We start from the raw sequence: 24,618 nt of genomic DNA, 5'->3' as shown, positions 1-24,618 counted from the left end.
AATATATAAAATATGCACATTTAATATGTGATACAGAAGCAGAGCCCATTGTGGTTTCCCATGTAACAGCCCACAAGCCCCAAATTGTCACGTGCAGTCTTCAGTCCCTTCAGACACAAAATTGTTCTGTTTGTACCCTCAGTGCTGAAGGAGAGACTGGACCCGGATGAGAGAGAGAGAAGGCTTCTCTGGAGGCAAGATAAAATTGTTTGTGTGCACCTGCTTGTGTGTGCACGTGACTGAGTGTGCAGGTGCGGAGGTCGGAGGTATCTATAGCTCACCACCTGTTTTGAGATAGTTTTCTTACGCTGAGCCTGAATCTGCCTGGGTTGGTGAGACCAGCAAGCCCAGGGATCCACCTGTCTCCATCTCCTCCGGGCTGGGGTCCCAGGTGCCCATCACCGTTACTACTTATTAGCTTTTACATTGACTTTGGGGATCTGACCCTGGGTCCTCCTGCTTGCGTAGAAGCACTTTACCCACTGAGCCATCTCCCCAGTCTCAAACAATAAAACCTTGAAACGGTATTTCTGTAAGAATCCTCTGGTTTGTGCCCAGTGGTGCTGGCACACACCTTTAATCCAGCACTTAAGAGGCAGAGACGGGAGGACTTCTATGAGTTCGAGGCCAGCCTGGTCTACAGAGTGAGTTCCAGGACAACCAAAGCTACACAGAGAAAGTCTGTCTCGAAAAACCAAAATAAAAACAAAATTCTCTGGTTTGCACTGAAACCTCAAAAAGTCATCTCCTTTAATGGTTCCCAAGAGTGGAGTGGTCCCCACTTTATAGAGAGAGAAAATGAATGACCTGAGGTTCAAGTCTTCTAAACAGTTCCACCCACAACTCCTCTTGACAACCCTGCCCCAAGCCTTGCTGACCTGTGGCCTTCCCCCTAGGCAAGGTAGGCGATGACTGCCACCTGCGCCTTTCCCAGCCTGAGGACTCCCAGGTGGATGGGGCTGGGCGCCGGGATTGGCTTGCAGTCCTGGTAAAGGCAAGGAGCTGACAGTCAGACAGGACGACCGGCAGAGCCCCGCTGTGACCACCATCGCGATTGCCAGGCCCAGTGCCCAGCGGGCTCGGGCTGCTCGGTGACCCACTTCTGGGTGCCCTGCACACCATGGACCCTGGTGACCAGGCCTGCGCACTCTCCTCTCTCTATGTGGGCGATCTGCACCCCGACGTGACTGAAGCTATGCTCTATGAGATGTTCTCCCCCATCGGCACAATTGTGTCCATCCGTGTGTGCCGGGACGTGGCTACCCGACGCTCCTTGGGCTATGCCTACATCAACTTCCAGCATCCTGCTGATGGTGAGTCCCAGAGAAGAGTAAGACCTTGCTTTTAACATCCTTGGGCAAAATAATGCCCTGTTGATAACTGCCATCCTATGCTGGAAAGCTGGCAAGTTTTTTTCAAATGAACTTTTATTATCTAAGTAACAGTGGTTTTCTATTTTCTAGGTAGAAATGGTCCTGTAACTAACTGTGGGTATTTAGTATTATAGATCCTAGCCAGGGAAGATGGGGTATCGTCTGTATCATAGTTAGGGAAACTGAGGCCCACACACAGGAAGTTGGAAGGCAGACATTCGGAGAATTGGCAATTACTGCTGGGTGTACTGGTTGTTGCCCGGTGACTTTGGTGTTAAGTAGACCTGGATTAGGAAGCCAGGATCTGTGTGAGGTGGAGCAAGTGGCCCAGCCATCCTGAGCTCAGTTGCCCAAGTGAAAGGAGAAGCGGAGCTCTGCCTCCCTCCCTCCGAGAGTGGTTATCTAAGAGATGGAGAGCACCTGGGAAGATGTGACCCAAAACCTTGCAGGTGGAGAGTGCGGAAGCCTGGGGTTCCTGCCCTTCTTTCGGTGTAGCCTGACATAGGGCCTACACCAGGTGCCTTACCTTTCAGATCCTGGCAAAGCTGCCTCCTCTCGGCTTTGTCGGCCCCTGTTGGGTGAGAGGATTGATTGGTAACTGCCAACTGACCCTGTCTGGGCTCCGCTAAGAATGGAGGACCAGGGTTAAGAACCATGGCAGGAACTTGAATTTGAGGCCAGCCTGAGCTACATATTGAGACCCTGTCTCAAAATGAAGAAAGATTCTGTAGTTCAGGCCTCCTGGGTGAGTTGGGATGTTTCCAAAGTCCAGGACACTCTCTTCCTCTACTACACCCCACTTCTGCCTCCTCTTGCTCCTCTGCAAGGCTCGAGTGAAACAGGAGCTAGCCCTCTGGGCCTGTTCATAGATGGGAGATCTGAACTGCAGAGTTTTGTTCCCAGCTGGGTATGTTAGCACTGAATGCTTACAGACTTCTGTGCTTGCTCTACTCCATCCCCTCAGCCGCTTCTGTGCCTCTGATGATAGCAGGATCTCTAAAGCAGGCAGTGCATTATCTGCAAGAAACAGGCTGTCCAAGGAGAAGAATGGTGGGCAGAGGTGACTTGACACACTGCCATTTGCCAAATGCCTGTTCTCTGCGTAGTACAAAACCCGAGTACCATTTGTTGCATGCTTTGCTTTCCAACCTGCCTGACCACCTGGCATTTGGTGGCATTGCCTCTGTTTGGTGTGGGAAGGAAGGTACCTCACTCACAGGTGGAATGAGGGACTGGGGACGGGGTTTGCTTCCCCTGCCTTTACATGATCGTTCGATCATAGCCACGCAATGCCCATTCGAGGCTAGAACAGCCTGGCTCTGCTTTTCCAAGCTTCAGTCTCTGCATCTGTAAGATGGGGATCCATGCTGCTTGTTGAGTTAACCTTTCTGGAGTGTGTGAGGAATGCCATGTACAATAATTCCTTCAGCTTTAATCCACCTGAGTTTTCAAGCGCATATCTCAAGTGAGATCCAGATTATGGCTGTCCTTTCCTTGCTCCTACTCAGCACCATGGAGACTTGGGGTACAAATGTCACCTAACTTGCCCCTTTTTCTCCTTGCCTCCTCCCCAGCGGAACGGGCACTGGACACAATGAACTTTGAGATGATCAAAGGCCAACCCATCCGTATCATGTGGTCCCACCGAGACCCAGGGCTTCGAAAGTCTGGTATGGGCAACATCTTTATCAAAAACTTGGAGAATTCCATTGATAACAAGGCTCTCTATGACACCTTCTCCACCTTTGGGAGCATCCTCTCTTCTAAGGTGGGTGTGCCCCTCTAGGAGAGTCAGTTGGCATCAGATACCTCTGTGTTAGAGGGATACCCACCGGTACCCCGCAGGCTGTGGGTACAGAAAGCACTTGGCCGGTAGCTGTTCATGGTTTTATCTTCTTAAGACCACCAGAGGTCGCCCCCATGCCCGGTAGCCAGCTCCTGAGATAATCACCCCATACAGTTTATTTAGTTTATGTGGGCTTGGCCTGCTGTCAGTTGAAACATCTGGGATTTCCTCTGGGATTTATGTGGTCTTCCGTGCTCCTGCAGGCTAGCCCAGGTCTTTCTTACAGCTGTGTCGGGTCTCAGACAGCTGGGAGTAAAAATTCACAGGCTACCTGTAGCTTCAACTCAGAATTGGGACCACCTTTCTTCCTACTGCTCCCTAGAGACCAAAGCCAGTCCCAGACCAATCCACATTCAAGTGAGCATTAGTTAACAACCACAAAACAGAATTAAGTATATGGTTGTTATAATAAAGGTATTAACTGGGGACACTGCAGCAACCAGCAGGCACATCTTGCTTCGGGCTTCCCTTGCTGCTGGAGATGAAGTGTGTCATGGCCAGCCCCCACCATGACTTGTTTTTAAGATATTTCTTCTATTAGAACATAAAGTCCACCTGAGTGGCGGTATTATTTCTCATCATGGCTGTGTCTCCGAGTCTGTCTTGTGTTCAGCTTCCTGCAAGCACGAGCAGGCCGAACTCTCCCCATCATGACGTGCAGTAAGTACCAGATGGATTACGGCTTTTGCAGGGTTCGGCATAGTTCTCTGACTTGACAGCAGGTCCGTGTGTTCCGAGTAGAGGGCTAAAACCTGGGTGTTATGCCCCGGATGTTACCGAGAATGGCCAGTGAGATCTCCAGAGGTCTCTAGGGGGGCAAAGGCAGAGGTACCATGATCTCTGGGTTTGAGCCTTTCCAGAAAACTGTTATGAGCCAGCTATAGTCCCTGAGAAGCTGGGCCCTCCCACCGTCCTTCTGAGTAGGGCCCGTCTACCACTCAAAGGAGTAGACTGACCACAGCCTGAGGTGTGTACTGTACTGAGAGAGAGGACAGCTCCTTGCTTTGACAGCCAATGGGAGGAAGAAGTTTAACCGTGCGGTAAGTTCTTACATGCTGTCAGAAGATTATCTTTCTATGTGCTTAGCTGTCTGCCTCTGGAGCCACTCTGGATTCCTCCCTATCACCCCTTCAGGGGTCCCCAGGAGGATTCCCAAATTTTGCTCGAGGCCACAGAGGTTCGGAGCAGCTTGCAGTTCAGTGCAGCACATGGATGGGGGTTAACAGTAAAAGCTTTGGGGACTGGAGAGATGGCTCAGCATCTAAAAGCCCTGGCTGTTCTTCCAGAGGTTCTGATTTCAATTCCCAGCAACCACATGGTGGCTCACAACCATCTGTAATGAGATCTGGCGCCCTCTTCTGGCACACAGACATACATGACAACACATTGTATACATAATAAGTAAATCTTTAAAAGTTTTGGGTTTGATTTTGTGGGTTGTTTGGTTTTTCGTTTTTGATGTTGTTTCTTTGTTTTATTTTAAGGGTTGTTTTGTTTGTTTTGTTTTCTGATACACTGTTTCCTTGTGTAGCCCTGACTGTCTTGGAACTCACTCTGTACACCAGATTGACCTCAAACTCAGAAATCCACATGCCTCTGCTTTCTGAGTACTGGGATTAATGTGTCACCACTGCCTGGTGGTTTTTTTTTTAATTTTTTATTTTTGTTTTTTGAGACAGGGTTTCTCTGTGTAACAGCCCTGGCTGTCCTGGAACTCACTTTGTAGACCAGGCTGGTCTTGAACTCACAGATATCCACCTGCCTCTGCCTCCTGAGTGCTTAAAGACATGTGCCACCACTGCCCAGCTGGTTTTTTATTTTTGTTATTGTTTTGCTTTTTGAGACAAGGTCTTACATAATCCTGGCTGGCCTTGAGTTTCTATGATTATATAGTTTGGTCTCCTTCAAAGTCAAAGCAGCCAGCCCTCCTGCCCCCACAGTCTTCTGGAATGCTGAGGTCACCTCTATGCACCACCATGCCTGGCTTTAGAGTCAATTTGAACTAATGGATTCAAATTTACCATATTAGCTGAAGCGAACTGAGCAGGGGGGAAGTATGTCTTTCCCTCTTCTTCAGACCTTAAATCCTCTGGGCCACTCAAGACTGGAGAGCAAGCTTTGTGTGGCACAAGCAAGTCCTTTGAGGCTTTAGGAAGCCCTGCTGTGGGCTCAGTTGGGAACAAGGCTTACAATGAGATCCCTATCTCCACTCCAGGGAGTTCGGATGGAACTGGTAGGAATAACTGGAAATGCACTCAGAGGGAAGCCCGAGGTTCTCATAGAATCAGGGGCCCAGAATGGAGGGAGCCATTAGGCCAATCGAGAAAGAGTTCAATGGCACCATGGGAAGAACACATGATCTGAATCACCTAAGTGCATAGCAGCAAGGCAACATAATATACCGGGCCAGAAAGAGGAGTTTCGAGGCCAGATGTCCTGAGTTCAAATGCTTTCATTTCCTGACGGTGTACCCTGCACCTACTTTGACTTCCTCAAAAAGGGGCCGTGGTAGAACTCCCTTCATAGGGCTGCAGGGAGATACGTGCCACCTATGGAAAGGTACCTGGGACATGAGACATCTAAGTGAACGTGTGATAATCAGGAAATTGCTATTGAGTGGTTGACCTTGGACCGGTCATTTGTTCTCATTTTCTCTCCGGGGTTCGGAAGTTAAGAATTACCTGGAAAGGGTTTTCCGGAACATGTAACAAGATAAGTATATATCTCAGCAATGGTGGATCCAGGGTGTGGGGGTGGGAGTCAGCGTGGTTGAGTCTGAAGACCTTGAATTAAAAGTGAAATGTCCATGCTTAGGGGTGGAGAGGTAGAGAAGTGTGTGATGGGTATGAGACTGAGGACTGTATTTATTTATGTATATGTGTTTGTGTCTGCTTGTCTCTATGGGCACTATGTGCAAGCAGTACCCTTAGAGGCCAGAAGCGGGCGTTGGAGCCTCTAGACCTGGAACTCTCCAATAAGGGATTAAACCTAGGGCCTCTGAATGAGCAGTACTCATAGCCACAGAACCATCTCCCCAACTCTTGAGCAATGCTTTGGATGCAGGATTTATTGTGCAGGGCCCGTCAGAGGAGCCTCAACCTGCCAAGCTGACAGACTTCTGTGCATGGCTGAAGCCATTGGTGGTTAAAGGACCTAGTCACAGTTGAGTTTTAGGAAGAGCAGCCCAGCAACTGGTATGGAGATGAAAGGGTAGACGGTGGCACTGAACTGAGCCAGGTGGTGCTTCTGTGAAATTGGGGTCATGATGACCTTAGAAATGGGACCTAAGTCCTTAATTCAAGTTCATCAAGAGCCGAGAACCATCTGAACTCTAGATATGTTTTTGTTCTCCATTTCTGCCCTCTCAACTTGAACCAGATGCATTACAGAGCAGGCATGGAATGTTCTGTTGCAACATGGAGGTGAGTTTGCTGTTAGAATAGTATAGGAATTGGTAAAATTCAAACATAGGACCTGGCATGGTGGTGCATGTCTTTAATCCCAGTATGCAAAAGTGCAGAGGCAGGTGGATCTCTGTGAGTTCAAGGCCAGCCTGGTCTGCAGAGTGAGTTCCAGTTCCAGGACAGCTAGGGCTGTTTCACAGAATAACCCTTCTTGAACCACCCCACCATAAAACAAAACAAAACAAAATAAAAACAAGCCCAAAAAACCCAATAAGCAATATAGAAGAGAATAAACTAAATACTTCCCACCCCTGGTCACCAGAAGTAATCACCATCAATAGTTTTGTGAGGTGGGTACAGGGGCACACACTTGTAATCTAGCACTTGTAAAATTGAGGTCAGAGGGATTTCAGTCTGGACTAAAGAGCAATATTCTGTCTCAAAAATCTCCCAAACAAAAGTCAACTAAAACAAGGGTGTATGTGTACGTACTACGTACGTGTGTGCACATGTGTTTCAAAACTTCCTACTTGTAGATCCCACTTTACTCCAAATAGACTTTCTGCCCACCCCCCCCCTTTTTTTTTGGTGGGGTGAGGGTTTCGAGACAGGGTTTCTCTGTGTGTAGCCCTAGCTGTCCTGGAACTCATTCTGTAGACCAGGCTGGCCTCAAACTCACAGAGAGCTACATGTCTCTGCCTCCCGAGTGCTGGGATTAAAGTTGAGCGCAACCACCGCCTGGTATCTCTTTCAAATAACTATCAGCCTCACAACCCACCACCTTCTCTTCAGCCTGTTGCCAGCAGTAGACCAGGCAGCTTCTACAGCTGGCCTCCTGGGATGTTCACAGCATCCCCAGTTTGCTATCAGAATTCGGGGACAGCTGTGGGGTTGAAATCCCAAATCCATCCCTCCTTATGCTGTCACCTCAAGCGAGTCCCTCTAAACTTCCATCCTCCCATTCTAAACTGGGGCTGTGAAGAGGTTAAGTCTCGGACTTCCCCCAGGTGGAACCCAAGGTCTAGTGGCTGCTGGCATAGCCTGTCATTGAGCTCCATCTACATAACTGTCTTTTATGCTCACCAACAAACATCCGTATGCTGGTCTTCCTTTGCTCCCTGAAGTCGATGCTGAGTGGTCTCTCTGTCATTCTTCCCTGTGACCCAGGTAGTATATAACGAACACGGATCACGGGGGTTCGGCTTCGTACACTTTGAGACTCACGAGGCTGCCCAGAAGGCCATCAACACCATGAACGGGATGTTGCTGAATGACCGAAAAGTGTGAGTTCCCAGCCCTGCGGAGAGGGTGGAGGCTGAAGGACAGAGCTGCGCAATCAGGAGTGTTGCTTTTGTGACTGTCTAATGGGTACAAGGTGCTGGGCAGAGCTCTTCCGTTGGGGTGTAACTCAGGACAGTGGCTCAAGCTCTCGGGGATGCTTTCCTTCTGTAAAGCTGAAGTCGGTAGGCATCAAAGGACTATTCTAAGCAAGGACTGTTCTAAGAATTCTAGAGGGAATGGCTGATGGCCAAATCATTGACAGGCTTGACGGTTTCATCCGTTTTTCAGTCTCCTGGTATGGCTACGGTTTCGTTCCTCCCTCTCTCTTGTGTGCTGTTCCCTGGGATCTGGGGCCGGTGGGAAGGCAGGTATGTGTTTGGACAAGCAGCAGGCCTGTCCAAGCTTGGTATCATCCCTCTTCACAGATGGGAAAACTGTGTTGCAGGTCCGGAGAGAACCTGTGGTGGGCTGCTCCTTTCCCGTTTGGAATCAGTCCATCTGATGGCCCAGCCACCACACTCAGTGCTGTGGAGGGAAGGCAGCTTTCCTGTGTTTCCACAGGGGTCTCATACTCCACAGCTGGAGATACTCCTGCCTCCACCTTCTAAGTAGTAAAATTACACATGTGAACCACTTTCTCTTCTTTTCTTTTTAAAAAAGACTTATTTATTATGTATACAGAGTTCTGCCTGTGTGTATTCCTGCAGGCCATAAAAGGGGACTAGATCTCATTACAGATGGCTGTGAGCCACCATGTAGGTACTGGGAATTGAACTCAGGACTTCTAGGAGAGGAGCCAGTGCTCTTAACCTCTGAGCCATCTCTCCAACTCTGACATGTGAACTGACTGGAGACGTAACTTTGAGTTGCCAGAGGCACTGGGTTGTTTGATCTGGAGTTTCTCTGGGGAGGGTCCTATGCATTTGATCTAAAGTTTCTCTGGGGAGGGTCCTATGCATCTGATCTGGAGTTTCTCTGGGGAGGGTCCTATGCATCTGATCTGGGGTTTCTCTGGGGAGGGTCCTATGCATCTGATCTGGGGTTTCTCTGGGGAGGGTCCTATGCATCTGATCTGGGGTTTCTCTGGGGAGGGTCCTATGCATCTGATCTGGGGTTTCTCTGGGGAGGGTCCTATGCATCTGATCTGGGGTTTCTCTGGGGAGGGTCCTATGCATTTGATCTTGGGTTTCTCTGAGGAGGGACCTATGCATTTGATCTGGAGTTTCTCTGGGGAGGGTCCTAGGCATTTGATTTGGAGTTTCTCTCGGGAGGATTCTATGTATAGGATCTGGAGTTTCTCTGGGGAGGATCCTATGTACTGATCTTACTACTTCGTTCTGAGATTTCCTGGATTCACAGATATTAATGACAACCGCTTCCCTGTATGGACCACTGTTGTTCAACTCCTGGTGTCTGTTCCAACCTATTTATGACACATCTGCTCCATATACCACCTGCCTTTCCTATGCCTGGCATTTTTAAATCAAGAATTCTTTTCAGTCAAGTGCAGTAGTGTGTGCCTATTGTCCCAGCTACTGTACTGGGAAGACTGAGGCAGAAGGATTACCTGAGTTCAGGAGTTTCAGGGAATCCTGGGCAACATAGCAATAGCCTCATTCTCTCTCTCTCTCTCTCTCTCTCTCTCTCTCTCTTCCTCCTTCCCTTCATCTCGCCTTCTCTCTGTCTCTGGAAAAAAAATTCTTAGAAGTGTTTATGTAAACTTGAACATTTCTAGATTTTTCCTCTCCCTTTTGGCTATGCTTGGACTTGAACTAGGGCCTCACCCATGCTAGGCAAGCACTCTACCACCAAGCTACATCCCCAGCCCAGAAAGTCCAGATTTTAAAATGAATGTCATATTTTAATGATGTCAGTCTATCTCCTGTCCATCACCAGTGACCCTGGCACTGACCGTGTCTGCTTAGCTCACCTTTGCTTCTCTGGTACACTCTCCAAGCTTGTTCAGTGAATAAGCAAAGTCCCTATGGCGTGAATTGGACCCCATATTTACAGACATGACGCTGAGGCTCAGAGAGGCTCAGTAACTTGCTTCGGATCCCACATCTAAGCAACTGAAATGAGGATCCAGACTTGAGTCCAACTCCAAACCCAAGCTCTTCTCTCCTGTGCTCTCAGCTTCCCAGTCGAGAGCATTTATTCTGTATGCATTTGTCACTAAAGTTCCTGTAACCTCATACAAGGTGTTCTGGAATATAGCTTCTTGCCTAATGAAAACAGCTGGACTCTGGACACAGTCAGTCCATGGAGTACGACCTTGCCTGGGTTCCCAACAACAGACAGGAAACTGAAGGATAGCAATCGGTCCAAGTGGCCCAGAGTTGCCAGGTGAGCCAGACCGGGATGAAGGGGTGATGAACCTGGCAGCTTTTGTTCTGTTGATGTGTCTACAGCTTCGTAGGCCACTTCAAGTCTCGACAGAAGCGGGAGGCAGAGCTGGGGGCTCGGGCCCTGGGGTTCACCAACATCTACGTGAAGAACCTGCATGTGGACATAGATGAACAGGGCCTTCAGGACCTCTTCTCCCAATTTGGTGGGTGTGTTCCCCAAAGGAGAAGGGGGAACACTATTATTCTTCCATGCCTGGGTCTGGTGGGAGGAGGGCTTCCCTGGGAGTTCCCGGGAACTTATAGGAAGGAAGGGAGCATGCTGGCCCTTTCCCAGCTCCCTGCTAAGCCAGTTTGGTCTCTCCTAGGAAAGATGCAGAGTGTCAAGGTGATGAGAGACAGCAGTGGACAATCCCGGGGCTTTGGCTTTGTCAACTTTGAGAAGCACGAGGAAGCTCAGAAGGTAGGTGCCTCCACAGCCCGGCTCCAGTAGAGAGGCCCCAGGCCACGACTGGAAAGCCAGATCATGAGTGGGCCTGTTACGTAGAGGGCAAGAAAGTGCCCTTCCTGGCCCAGGATACAAGGATCAAAGGCGCTGGCATTATCTTTTCTTGTTGGCTTCTAGGCCTAGAAGTTGAAAGAACTGAACATTCAGGCAGGGAAGAGAAAGCCTTCACTGTGTATAAATATTTACTAATAACTGACCTCTTTAGAAGCCTCTTCACCCTCAAATATTTCTCCCCACACTGGTTAAAAAAATCCTAAACACTGAGTCAGTATGCGTTTGGGTCTGACTTCTGCTGCTTTCTGTGGATAAACAAATGGGAATTTGGTTCTCCACATGCATTACAAAAAGAACCTGGTTGGTTCCTCAGTGTTCTGGCAGAAGATTCAGGATTTTATACCATCTAACAGGCTTGTGTCATTTAAGAGAAGAAAACGCTTGGGGCTGGAAAGATGGGCCAGCAGTTAAGAATACTTGTTGCTCTTCCAGAGATCACTGAGTTCAATTCCCAGCATCCCCATCAGGTGGCTTATAATTGACTATAACTCCAGTTCCAGGGAATGGCACCCTCTTGTGGCCTTCTTGAGACCTACCTACCCACAGGTGGCATACTCACACACAGATACACACCACACACATGCATTAAAATTTTTTTAATGTTTGAAAAAAGACTGATGCAGCTGAAAGATGGTTAAGGACACTGTGGTTAAGAACATTGGCTGCTCTTCTGGAGGACCCAGGTTCAATTCCCAGCACCCACATGACAGCTCACAACCATCTATAACTCTAGTTCCAGGGGATCTGGGCACCCTCTTTTGGCCTCTATGGTCACCATACACAAGCAGAAATGCAAACACTTATACACATCAAATAATAAATAATAATGAAAACATTAAAGAGAAGTTTATGGTATTTTTGAGACAGGGTTTCTCTGTGTAACAGTTCTGACTGTCCTGGAACTCTCTTGGTAGACCAGGCTGGCCTTGAACTCACTGAGATCTGCCTGCGTCTGCCTCCCAAGTGCTAGGATTAAAGACATGCACCAAACATTGCCTGACCTATTCTGTTTTTAAAAAATAAAACCTTAATCAAAAATTTAAAATCCAGCTTGGCATTGGTGGCACCTTTAATTCCAGCACTTAGGAAGCAGAGGCAGGTGGATCTCAGTGAGTTCGAGGCCAGCCTGGTCTACAGAGTGAGTTCTAGGACAGCTTCCAAAGCTACAGCGAAATCCGGCCTTGAAAAAAAAAATAAATAAATAAATAGCCTTATGCCATATCTTTAAAAAGTGATTGTCCTGTAAGTGACCTTTTCCCAGAATGAATTATTTCCAGAGAGGAAGGTCTGCCTTCCTCTCAGAATTATTCTCAGAAAGGTGGCCTTTTCTGGCCCCAGAGGCAGGATTGGAGACAGGGCCCCATCCACACGGTTCACCGTGTGCCTGCTTCTGCTCTCCAGGCCGTGGACCACATGAACGGGAAGGATGTGAACGGGCAGCAGCTGTATGTGGGTCGGGCCCAGAAGCGGGCAGAGCGGCAGAGTGAGCTGAAGCGCAGGTTTGAGCAGATGAAGCAGGAGAGGCAGAACCGTTACCAGGTGAGGTCAGGCCTCATGGAGGCTGCAGCTCCTGTCTGAAGGGGAAATGGGGATGGGGCACTCTGAGTGTGACTCCTTTCTCTAGCCACCCTCCTTCTAGAAACATGGCTCAGGGCCAAAATCAGATGAGCTCTGGGGTAGGCATCACCACCTGGCTTGTGAGAGAGAAGAGGCACCACAAAGGGCTGTTTGGAATGCTGTCAACTTCAGTGTTCAGTGCCCACTTCATCCTCCGGCGATGACCAAGAACGCCTTACATATTGCCAGGTGCCTCTAGGCTGAGAATAATCAGGCGGAATACATTCCATCCGGAAGCTGGCATGTTGTTTAGCCATTGTAGTCACATTAAGTCGTGGCTCGGTCGGCAAAGCGCTTGCTGTGCAAACAATGAGCACTTGAGTTTGACCCCCAGTGACCCTCATGAGAACTGGGTATGGCAGCACACAGCTTAATGCAAACACCGGGTGGATCCCCTGGGGCTTACCGACCCACCAGGCTGATGATCCTCAGCTCCCAGCGAAGAGATCAGGTCTCAGAAAACAAGGACTGACTGAGGAAGGCAGCTAAGGTTATCTGCTGGCCTCTGCATGTGCACATACCCCAAAATTCCCTGAAGTTAACTGTTGGCTTTTTCTTTAAAAAAAAGATGTATTTATGTGTATGAGTATTTGCCTGAATTTATGTAAGTTATTAGGTACATGCCTGTCACCTGTGGAGGTCAGAAGACGGCATCAGAGCCTTTGGAACCTGAGTTATAGATGCTTGTGTGCTCTAGAAAATGAACCTGGGTCCTTGTCAAGTGCAACAAGTACTCTTAACTGCTGAGTCATCTCTCTAGCCCCTTCACCATCTGTGTGTGTGTGTGTGTGTGTGTGTGTGTGTGTGTGTGTGTGTAACTGCTCTGGCTGTCCTGGAACTCACTCTGTAGACCAGGCTGGCCTCAGACTCACAGAGATCTGCCTGCCTCTGCCCCTGAGTGCTGGCATTAAGGGTGTGCGCCACCACTGCCCTGCCCTTGTCATCATTTTTGAGACAGAGACTTATCATATTGTTCTGGTTGGCCTGGAACTCACTATGTAGACCAGGCTGGCCCTGATCCTCCTGTCTCTTCCTCCCATGTGCTGGGATTGCAGCCAGGAGCCACCACGCCCTACAAGTTAGCTAGTTAAAGTTAATAGTGTAGATCAGTACAATGTAACTTTTTGGAGATGAACTTCTTTAAATTTTTTTAATAAGAGAGTTTTAGATTTTATGGAGAATGTCCATGCATGTATACATATGCTCACATACATATATCCACATATAATAGTGCTTAGTGAGAGACCACTTTCTTCTCACTGCAGAGACACTTGAGAATGTCTAGAACTTTCAGTTGTCACATTCGGGGGGGAGGGGATGCTGGCAAACCTGCTGTGGTGGGCTGCACAGTGCACACACAAAGAGCTGGCCCAAAAGGCTGTGCTGCAGTTTTGATATTGCTAGGATTGGCCGGTCAGGCGTTCTGCCTACAGTCATTCCACCCAGCCTTCCAGAGAGCTGTGTGGCTGAGCTCTGAGTCTCACCCAGCCTGCTATAGCTCTGAGACCTTCTTCTGTGGTCCCCATGTGTGCAATGGGAGGCTGGCTAGGATCTGTGCGGGTGTGTGGGAGCAGTTGCGGGCCTTAGACATTACGGGAGCTGCAGCAGCTGGGGGCAGGCAGGCTAATTGGCCACATGAGGCTGAGTCCTGCATGTCTCCTGTGGCCCTGCCAGCCACTGACCCCATGCCAGGCAGTCTGGGACAAGAAGGGAAGGGGCATTGAGCAGTATCCCTTCTTCCAGGGTGTGAACCTCTACGTGAAGAACCTGGATGACTCCATTAATGACGAGAGGTTGAAGGAAGTTTTCTCTGCCTATGGAGTGATCACCAGTGCTAAGGTGAGGACCGCAGCACTCCCTGTCCTGCCCTTCACGCTCTCACCCCTGCAGAACCCCCAGCTTCTCACCCTTGCACAACCCCAGCCTCTTGCTTGGCTTCCAGGGACTTTGGGTTGAGTTCTTCTTTCTGGTTCTGGCCCACACCATTGGAGGTCTATCAGCAACCTTGTCTGGGTGGGATGGGGAGAAATTAAACATTTACTCTAGCTGTAGAGTTGGGCTTCATGCAATATAATCTTGTTTTATTCACCATCCATAGATACCATATATGTCAGATTCCAGAAACTTACCCTGTTTCTGGGCCTCAGTTTACCCATCTGGAAAACGAGCTGTCCCTTGTCCCTCTTCACTCATTCTTCCTCATTTGTTGAGTGCTAGCTGTGTGCCAGTCCTGCGAAGTCCCTAAGAGGTGACAAATGGCTGTTCTGCCCAGCAGTTCCATGATTGTGAAGGAGGCTGAGTCTATGTCTCATTCACAAGATGAAGGTGAAGCGTGGCCTGTGTGGTTCACAGCCCTGGCTTCTCATCTGGGTCAGACAGGATGCACAAAGAATTCTAGGGCATGACCTGAACATCCGACTTTCTTTTTTTAACTTAAAACTTTATTACATTTTGTTATATATGTGTAGGTACACACATGCCCACAATTCAGAGGTCAACCTGTGCATGTCAGTTTTCCTCCTTCCACTGTGTGGGCCTGAGGGATCGAACTCAAGTCATCAGGCTTGGCAGCAGGGGCCTTTACCCGCTGAGCCACCTCTCCAGCCCCAGGGACATTTGACTTTATCAAAGCAGCCCAGGTGATTATAAGATGGTCCAGTATTTATCCATTTCACGCCAGACTCTGTGGCAAGCATATACAGATAACTAAGCTGTGTTTCATGCCTTCGAGGACTTTATGGTCTAGTGATGAGGTCAGATGCATCACTATTGTGAGATGGGAGGCCTGGACTGGGGGAGAACTCAGTTCCTAAAGGGCTTGCCTTGGTAGCGCGAGGACCTGTTCTGGCCTAAGAACACAGGTAAGATAAAAGACCAGGTGTGGTGGCGTGGCGCCGTGTGCCGTGGTGCGGTGCCATGCACTGTGGTGTAGCGACGTGTGAGGCGGCATGTGAGGTACTGCGTGGCCGTGTGAGGCGTTGCGGCTCTGCGGTGGCGCAGCACCGTGTACTGTAACCCCAGACAGGCAGATTGCTGGAGCTTGCTGATCTGTCTGTCAGTCTCTCCAACTTGAGACCCTGTTACAGAACAAAGATGGATATCACTTGAGGAATGACACCCATGGTTGTCTTCTGGTCTCTGTAGATACATGCATGTTAACCTGCACACATATGAACATGTGTTTCTGCACATGTGCACACACATATGCATACACGCAGACGATAGGAGGCAGGGCTGGAGATAGAGATACAGGGCTCAGGGAGAAAGGAGGGGGCTTCCTGGAGGAAGTGGAGATGGCTTTCAGCTTGACTATGAGGAGATTGGAACAGGGATAGAGAGGGGGTTATATAGTGGGGATTTGTCTAATTTTTTTAGATTTATTTATTTATTATGTATATAGTGTTCTGCCTGCATGTCCTAAGAGGCCATCAAACCTCATTAGAGATGGTTGTGAGCCACTATGTGGTTGCTGGGAATTGAACTCAGGACCGCAGGAAGAACAGCCAGTGCTCTTAACTACTGAGCCATCTCTCCAGCCCCAGCAGATAGTTTTTAAAAGGGAACAATAAAGTTAGTAAGGCTTGAGTGGAATTTGCTGTGAACTTGCCAGTAGCTTATTTACAGTAGGCAATGGACTCACCTTTGTTCATTTAATTTTTATTGCATTTTATATAAAATAGAAAATACAGAGCCGGGCGGTGGTGGCACACACCTTTAATCCCAGCACTCCGGAGGCAGAGGCAGGTGGATCTCTGTGAGTTTGAGGCCAGCCTGGCCTATAATAGCTAGTGCCAGGATAGGCTCCAAAGCTACAGAGAAACCCTGTCTTGAAAAACAAAACAAAACAAAACAAAAAACCAAAAAACAACACACACACACACACACTATCTGCTAACAGAAATTCTTAACAATATTTTTGCATCAAGACTTCTGGGGGCTGGAGAGATGGCTCAGAGGTTAGAAGCACTGGCTGCTCTTCCAGAGGTCCTGAGTTCAATTCCCAGCACCCACATGGTGGCTCACAGCCATCCATAATGAGATCTGGTGCCTCCTTCTAGCCTGCAGCTGTACATGCAGGCAGAACACTGTATACATAATAAATATATAAATCTTTTAAAAAAAAAGACCTCTGGTCCCTGAGTTGGAGACAGGGTAAGGGCGCATGCTGTGCAAACATGAAGACCTGAGTTCAAATCCCCATAGCCTATGTAAAAACCTAACTCTGCTCATGTATGTGCTTGTAACCCCAGTACTATGTTGGGTAGAGACAGGAGGATGGCAGGGCCTGGCTGGCTTTCAGCCTACCTTCAGGTACAGTGAGAGATTCTGTCTCAAAGGAATAAGGTAGAGAGTGATAGAGCAAGATGTCTAACATCCTTCTTCAGCCTCTGTGTGTACATGACACACACCGTATGCACACATGTGCACACACATCCTCATGCACACAGTGCACACACACCCACATGCACACACATGCATGCATACACATGCAATGACATCTGGTCCTGATGAGTTTTTGGTTTCCTAAAAAAAATATTTTGCTTAGAGTAAAATTAATAAGATTGTCAGAGCCGAGCAGTGGTGGCACACACCTTTAATCCCAGCTGTGCCTCCCTAGTCAGGAGTACGGGTGTAAGCCACAAAGTCTCGTGAAGTGTGGGGCACACAGTAGGCCTCAGCAAACGATGAGAGTGCGGTCCGTCCCTCTGTCACAGGCTGCCACAGGATGTGCTCAGTGCTGGATGTGGTCCCAGGGGAGAAGCTTGTATCCCAGGAGTCTTGCTTCCCTGTGCCCAGCAACCCTTGTCTTGTCTTGCTTTTAGGTGATGACAGAAAGTAGCCACAGCAAGGGGTTTGGCTTTGTCTGCTTTTCCTCTCCAGAAGAGGCAACAAAGGCTGTAACTGAGATGAATGGGCGCATCGTGGGTACTAAGCCTCTGTATGTGGCCCTGGCGCAGCGCAAGGAAGAGCGGAAGGCCATCTTGACCAACCAGTATAGGCGACAGCTGTCACGCTCTGTCTTGAGCTCCTTCCAGCAACCTACCAACTACTTAGTGCCTGCTGTGTCCCAGGTGACAGTGCGCCTACAGCTCCCACAGGGGCACGGAATTTCACAAATATAGGTTCTGTTGAAAACACCTTGGGCAGCTGCTCCAACCCCTTGAAGTCTCACTTGCCCCATCTTTAAAGAGGCATAGCATGCTATCTTGTCTTCCAGTCTGTGTGAGGTTCCTGAGTGTTGTATGGAAGGGACTGTGTGGTTAGATGAGTTTGGGAGGCCTTACATTAAGTATTGAAGCCTAAAGTGGGGTGGCGGTGGTGCACACCTTTAATCCCAGCCTTCAGGAGGCAGAGGTAGGTGGATCTCTGTGAGTTCAAAGCCAGCCTGGTCTACAGAGCAAGTTCCAGGACAGCCAACATTATACAGAGATACCTCTGTCTCAAAAAAAAAAATGTAACCTCAATTATTTTATTGTATACATGATCTTCTCCAGTTATGTCAGAATCCATTGGCTCTCCTTGTATACATTATCCTCTCCAGTTATGTCAGAATCCATTGGCTCTCCAAAGCAGCCATAGTGCTAGTAGCATTTTCCCAACTCAGACAGATACGTCTGCACCTTGGCATGACCTGGCTGTTCATGTTCTGAGGAGCATGGCTAGGGGATTGACACCCTGGAACTTAGAACAGTAGAAAGATATGCATGACTGAAGACCACTGGCTTGGTAACACCTTTAGCAGCCGGTTGTGCTGCCAAGACCTGGAGAAAGTGACATACTTTATCTAGGTCACTGATCTAGGGTAAGGAACAATGGTTGAAGAAATCTGCGATCTTACTCGGAGGGGTTTAGGGATAAAGGACACCCTGAGATGGGAGAATGGCGCGCTCGTGTTAGCTTTGTAGGCCTGAGTTATCTCCTGCAGGGGATAGTGCAGTTCTTGCAATGGTGTCGCCGAGAAGATGCAGAGCGCCTCTCACCCTGGGTCCTCTTCTCCCACAGTCTACAGCACAGGCCATGTACTATGGTTCTGGCTCCATGGCTCCCATGCAGCCTGACCCCAGGTGGACAGCCCAGTCACATGGACATTCGTGTAAGTGACCCAGCCCTTCTATGTTCAGCAAGGCTTGTGGGTGTGAGCCTGAAAAGAAGAGGCAGTATAGCAGGGTGGTGGTGGCACATGCCTTTAATCCCAGCGCTTGGGAGGCAGAGGCAGAAGAATCTCAGTGAGTTCAACCTGGTAGGCCAACCTGGTCTACCAAGTGAGTTCCAGCACAGCCAGGGCCACACAGAGAAACCCTGTCTCAAAACCCTCCCCGCCTCCCCCCCAAAGGAGGCAGTATATAACTCTGGGGCCAAGGCTCACTTTGCATTTCTGAGTTGGTTCCTTCCCTCCTCTGAGCCTCAGTTACCCCTTTCCAACTTGGGACCAAATCAAATGTTCATGTAGCAGCAAGCACTGTGGCAACCCCGACAAGGACACAGTGTGGCTATTGTCAGTTATCTCCACAAGCTACTCTGATTTGGGGCTTAAAATTCTTGCTGAGCAGAGGAAAAAAAGAAAAAAAAAGAAACTCCTTTGGCTAAGCTGTTGCTGAGTGGCCTTCTAAGCTCCAAGCTTACACTCAGGTCTCTTGGGACTAAAGTGAAGGATCAGAACTTCAGGGCCTGGAGAGATGTGAGTGGGTTTCGTCTTTTGCAGGTTTCTATACAATCTCCCTAGAGTTCTTGGTCTAGGTAAATCGACTCTCTTTCTCTGCTATGGATTTCTAGTTCCTCCCCAGCCCTGGGAACTTCAGGCCACAGTGTGCTGCTTTGACCATAACCCAAACCCTCTGTTTTTCTCTGGGCTGCCTGCCCTCCAGCCGCCTCGGTGGTCCAGTCCCTAAGCACCATGCAGCACTCCTATATTCGCCTCGGCAGTGCCAGCCAGGCCTCCAGCCAGATGCCTCACATGCATAGTGTGGGTGAGTGAGCAAGGCCGAGATCTGGGAAGGATGGGTGTCAGTGGGGAGCAAAATCATCCCTGGGGCTGGCAGTGGAGGGGAGTTTAGATCAAGCTCCGTGGGAAACCTGCTTTCTTGGTGAGCCAGGCCAGCTTCAGAGGCTGTCTGTAATATAAATGTTAGCTTGGCATCCAGCCCCTGGGAGTCACTCTGTGCCCCTTGCTGATGGCTATTTCTCCAGACTTAATCTTTAAATAGGGATACAAATAGTAGGCCCATTTTGTTATGAGGGTTGGTGAGTTCCCAGATGGGAGGATCCGAGTCTTATTAAGTATTGAAACTGCTGTGGCTCGAAGACAAGAGTATCTGTTGGCCAGTATCCTCACATCTCTGTGCTGGCCCTACGTTCAGCCCTGGGGCTTCTTTGGGGATTCCTCATGAATGAGCCAGATGAAATCCTTGGTCTTCTCTTGTTGTCAGGCTTCAACATACATCCTCCTTGTTATTTATTTTTTTTTTAAGATTTTAATGTGCATTTCATTTTTAATCTTTTTTAATAAATACTTATTAGTTACTATGTATACAATATTCTGTCTGTATGTATGACTGCAGGCCAGAAGAGGACACCAGACCTCATTACAGATGGCTGTGAGCCACCATGTGGTTGCTGGAAATTGAACTCAGAACCTTTGGAAGAGCAGGCAATGCTCTTAACCGCTGAGCCATCTCTCCAACCCTTTCCTTGTTATATTTTTCAACTGTAGTAAATATACACAATATAAAATTTACTGCTTTATTATTTTTTTTAAAGATTTACTTTTATTTTCTGTGCACGAGTTGGATGTATGTGCACCGTATGCATGCAGTACCCACAGAGGCCAAAAGAGGGTGCTGGATACTCTGGAACTAGAGTTACAGTCAGTTGTATGTTGCTATGTGGGTGCTTGGAAGTGAATCCCAGTACTCCACAAGAACAGTGAGAGTTTTAGTACTTTCTTTAAATGTTCGTGTTTTATCTGTATGCGTATCTGTGTGAGGATGTCAGACCCCTTGAACTGGAGTCATAGACAGGTGTGAGCTGCCATGTGGGTGCTGGAAATTGAACGCTGGTCCTATGGAAGAGCAGGCAGTGCTCTTATCCACTGAGCCATTTCTCCAGCCCCGAGCATTGCTATTTTTAAGTCCATAGTTTAGTGGCATCCAGTGTGTTCCCACTGTGGAGTGTGAACTGCAGTATTTTCCGCAATCGCCTTTAGAGCCTTCTGACTTATAAAACTGGACTCCCCATTATCCAGAGTTCTTCATTTTATCCTTTCTGGCCCCTGAAAAACCACCATTCAATTTTTGGCTCTTTGAATTTTCAGTGGCTCTTTGCCAAAAGGCTGAGAAGCAATTGTCTTTATGAATTTGAGTATGGTTACTTCATGCAAGTGGAATCGGACTGTCAGTCCTTTGTGACTGGCTTTCACTTAGCACAGTGTCCTCAAGATTCAGGGATGTTCCAGCATGTAGCAGTTTCCTGCATAGGGAGATTTTGGTTATGCATTCATTTACCTGTTGATGAGCATACAAACTGAGCTCTCTTCCACCTGTGAGCTCTCGTCCATGAATACTGCCACTATAAACACGGACTTACAGCTCTCTCCTTGAGACTCTGCTTTCAATTCTTTTGAGCACATGTCCAGAGCTGAAATTGCTGGATGTGTTGTATATTGTATTTCTATCATTGCTGTCTACCCGACATTCTTGTCTACAGTACACAAATTTCTTTACTGCCCCACCGAAATTTGCCATCTATTTTTTTCTAAGTGGTTATTTGAAACCTTCTTCTTCTTATTATTTTTTTACAGTCAACATTGGTACTCAGACGACAGGACCAGGTGGGGAGGGATGCTCTATTCCAGGCCAGTCTCTCCTGACACATAGAGGACCTTCGTCTGCACACAGTGCCCATGGGGTAAGGCTGCCTACTCATTGTGGTCTCCTGGTTCATAAATTTGGCTAAAGTGTTTTCTCTCTGGTATTTGCTTTTCTTGGCTTCTAAAATTTTATTTTATTTTATTTTTTTAAAAATATTTATTTATTTATTATGTATACAATATTCTGTCTGTGTATATGCCTACAGGCCAGAAGAGGGCACCAGACCTGATTACAGATGGTTGTGAGCCACCATGTGGTTGCCGGGAATTGAACTCAGGACCTTTGGAAGAGCAGGCAATGCTCTTAACCACTGAGCCATCTCTCCAGCCCTAAAATTTTATTTACTATTATGTGTAATCAGTCAAAGAGCATTCCTACTAACAGGGGAGAAAGAACCATGGTCACATTTTATTGGTTGCAAACATTTTGTCTAGGATATTGCCAAAATGAATTTGAATTTCCTTTGAGTATCAGAAGGAATTCTAAGAATATACTGAGTACTGAATGAATGAGATTAAGCTTCAAAATAGGACTAAAAAAATGTTTATTATAATTAAACAAAAGGTTATGCATCTCTTTTTTCCCCTCCAAAAGTTTCAAATTCAACATTATTGAAGCCTGTCTAGAATTTCAATACGTCTTGTTCTAATGATTTCTTGCAAAACAAACAACAGTATTTAAACAGTAATATCTACTTTTAAAGTTAGCAAGACGTAGAGGACTGAAGGAGAAGGCAAGAGTTCTAGACCAGCCCAGGTTACCTAGTGAGTTCTAGGCCATCCTGAACTATATAGGTCTTGTCTCAACACACACGCACACACACATGCACCATTGAGATGTATGCTTACTGCTGATGTGTTCGTAAAGCTTGTCAAGAAGAGCGCTTTATTGGGCTCAGAGTAGTTAGTGAAGTGTGACTGTCGTGTGACTGTTTTTGAAGGGCCTTCATTGGGTCACAGCATCTCTGAGCGTAACTCTGTCTTCTAGTCCACGCCCCTGTTAGGGATTCTCTGTCCCACCTGATGGTGCAGACGTTGCTTCCCTCTTCCAGAACCTTTCCTGGAGGTTTATGTTCACCCGATGGGGTAAGTGTATGAGGCCTTTCCCATCCATATGGTTAAGGAATGTGTTCCTGGCACCATGTGCAGGTCCAGGAGTCGGCTGTATATGTCCCTGGCCATCAGCCTCTGACTGTGTCCATGCTGACTGCTGCACCCCTGCATGAACAGAAACAAATGATTGGTGAGTGGCTGGCTCTCCCATCCTGGGGCAGGTAGGAGGGCTGAGAGCTGCCTAGCCTGCTGGGAACAGCTTGAGTGAGGACAGACTTGGGAGCGAGGTAGTTTCATCTCAGCTGCCTTGCCTTTGCCTTCCTGCCCTAGAACATTAGTGACTGATGCTCCCAGAGCTTTTTCCAGCTGACGTGGACTCTAGGTGGGAGATACCTGGATGTGGAACAGGGTCAAGAAGTAGAGTCGGAGAATGCCCTTGGGTTTCTGCTGGGAAACAGTCCAGGCTGGTCATTTCATGTCTTCACACCTTTTCCAGGGGGTGCCCTGGTCAGATTTCATCCGTCTCCTGGCGCCCACTGCAGGAGGTGGGAAATAACCATGTGGTGGGTAAACACGGATGGTTCCCTCTGAACTCTGAGCTCCAAGTGCCGTTAATCTCTAGCCCTGGAGTTTCTGACAGGCTCCAACAAAAGATGGCACTCGTGGGGACTGGGGAGATGGTTCAATAGGTCAGAGTGCTTCCTGTGTAAACTTGAGGGCCTGTGTTTGAATCTCTAGCTCCCACATAGAAGCTGGTCATGCCTGCGTGCTCCTGTAACTCCAGAGTTGTGGGATGAGGAGAGGGAGATGGCAGGAACTTTTTGGCCAACCCACCTAGCAGAACAGGCAGCTTCAGGCCAGTGACAGGCACTGTCTCCAGGGAATAAGGTGCAGAGTGATAGAACAGGATACCCGATGTCCTCCTCCAGCCTCGGACACACAGACCTGTGCACACACACGTACCACATGCACGCACACAACACACACGCATGCACATGTACACGAATGTGATGTTACTAATGTTGGAATGAACGAGCAACCTGTTCCTGGTCGGCACACTCTCCATGACCACGCAGACCTTGAGCCCCTTCGCTGAAGGCCCTCATTGCCACTGCTTCATTGTTTATTTAGGTTACCCACTAGGTTTTGTCACTTTATGTCCCACAACACAGAAGAAAATTACATACGCCTAATGTCTGTAAACAGTGTCACGTCTTTATGGGAAGACCTTTCTACTCCCACTTAAGCACCCCCACTCTGGAGTGTCCCTCCATTCGTTGTCAAGATGAGCAGACACCGAAACTAGGTTGTACTGCTAAAAATACCTGATGGTGGAAGGTAAATTTATGCTGTGTGTACAATCCGAAGTCTCAAGTTGAGCATTACATCCTGTCTGGAATCCCAGTGTGTCCAGTGAGAACCGCTTCTCCCAAATGGAGTCTTGAAACCTAACTGATTTTGCCATAGATCTCTTCACATATAATCTTCCCCTCGGCCCTTCAGATTGTCCTCTGAGGCGGGTTTGCGATGCCCACTTCATAGAGGTGGAAAGAGAAGCTTCCAGTAAGGTTAAATGACACAGCTTGGGGTGACAGGTTCTAGGGCGAGATCCCAGACACCCTCATTGCTTCACTCCATGGCTGCCACCACTCCCGGGTGCTGGACTTTGAGGCAGGTGTGTGCGTAAGCTCTCAGGTTGTTCCACACAGGGGAGCGTCTCTACTCCCTCATCCACGATACCTGCGCCCCACTGACTGGCAAGATCACAGGCATGCTGCTGGAGATGGACAACCTGGAGCTTCTGTTTTTGCTGGAGTCCCCAGAGTCCCTCCATGCCAAGGCAGGTGGAGGTTGGGTGGCAGTGCAGCAAAGAGGAAGGGCTATTCTCGATAGGTTACGGCAGTCGACGCCAATCTGCTGGATTTCAGCTGAGGACTCGCGACTTCAGTCCCTCCACCGATGAGCTCTGTGTAGCTCTCTAGTGAAGCTTCAGTACAAGTAGCCATGTTCTGATTGTATAGAGTCATGTCCAGCAGTGATACCTCTATCTGAGAAGGTGGTCGTGGGGCTGGGATCTTAGGAGTGGCAGAGTATGAGGGTCCCATGAATCCTTTACCATGCTGAGGCAAGGGAAGCCATGGCTCTTCTGGGACCTTATTGGGCAACTGCTCTAAGCCCCTCTTTCTTGTGTCCTGTAGATAGAAGAGGCGCTGGCAGTGCTGTGGGCTCATCAGGAACTGGAGTCAGCAGAAAGCAACAGGAACTGAACAC

The 24,618-nt window shown here is 48.4% G+C and overlaps 1 protein-coding gene and 1 long non-coding RNA gene across 2 annotated transcripts; one reads left to right on the top strand and one right to left on the bottom strand.

Moving 5' to 3' along the window:
* The first annotated feature begins 348 nt into the window (after window positions 1–348).
* Window positions 349–24,618, top strand: Pabpc1l (poly(A) binding protein cytoplasmic 1 like). The gene is made up of 13 exons (XM_087911033.1): window positions 349–1,313; window positions 2,948–3,141; window positions 7,791–7,906; window positions 10,316–10,712; window positions 12,213–12,350; window positions 14,172–14,267; window positions 17,252–17,500; window positions 18,432–18,522; window positions 19,295–19,396; window positions 21,226–21,332; window positions 22,444–22,537; window positions 24,057–24,187; window positions 24,546–24,618. Exons 1-13 carry the CDS (start codon window positions 1,121–1,123, stop codon window positions 24,612–24,614), a joined length of 1,977 nt encoding a protein of 658 aa, XP_087767159.1. The 5' UTR covers window positions 349–1,120; the 3' UTR covers window positions 24,615–24,618.
* Window positions 21,823–24,063, bottom strand: LOC146892755 (uncharacterized). Its single transcript, XR_015004255.2, has 2 exons — window positions 22,741–24,063; window positions 21,823–22,512 (listed from the first exon to the last, which is right to left on the bottom strand). It is a non-coding gene; the product is annotated as an uncharacterized LOC146892755 (long non-coding RNA).

Source organism: Myodes glareolus, chromosome 10 (genome assembly GCF_982192425.1).
Source record: "Myodes glareolus chromosome 10, mMyoGla1.1, whole genome shotgun sequence".
Classification (NCBI taxonomy): Eukaryota; Metazoa; Chordata; class Mammalia; order Rodentia; family Cricetidae; genus Myodes; species Myodes glareolus.
The sequence above is the reverse complement of the archived record's forward strand: the minus strand, read 5'-3'. Positions and strand labels throughout refer to the sequence as shown.

Excerpts from the sequence above, each read along its gene's own strand:
- Pabpc1l (XM_087911033.1), top strand. The coding sequence starts at position 1,121 with ATGGACCCTGGTGACCAGGCCTGCGCACTCTCCTCTCTCTATGTGGGC. Across the intron at positions 7,907-10,315 it reads TTGCTGAATGACCGAAAAGT|CTTCGTAGGCCACTTCAAGT; the intron begins GTGAGTTCCCAG and ends ATGTGTCTACAG. Across the intron at positions 21,333-22,443 it reads CTGCACACAGTGCCCATGGG|GTCCAGGAGTCGGCTGTATA; the intron begins GTAAGGCTGCCT and ends CACCATGTGCAG.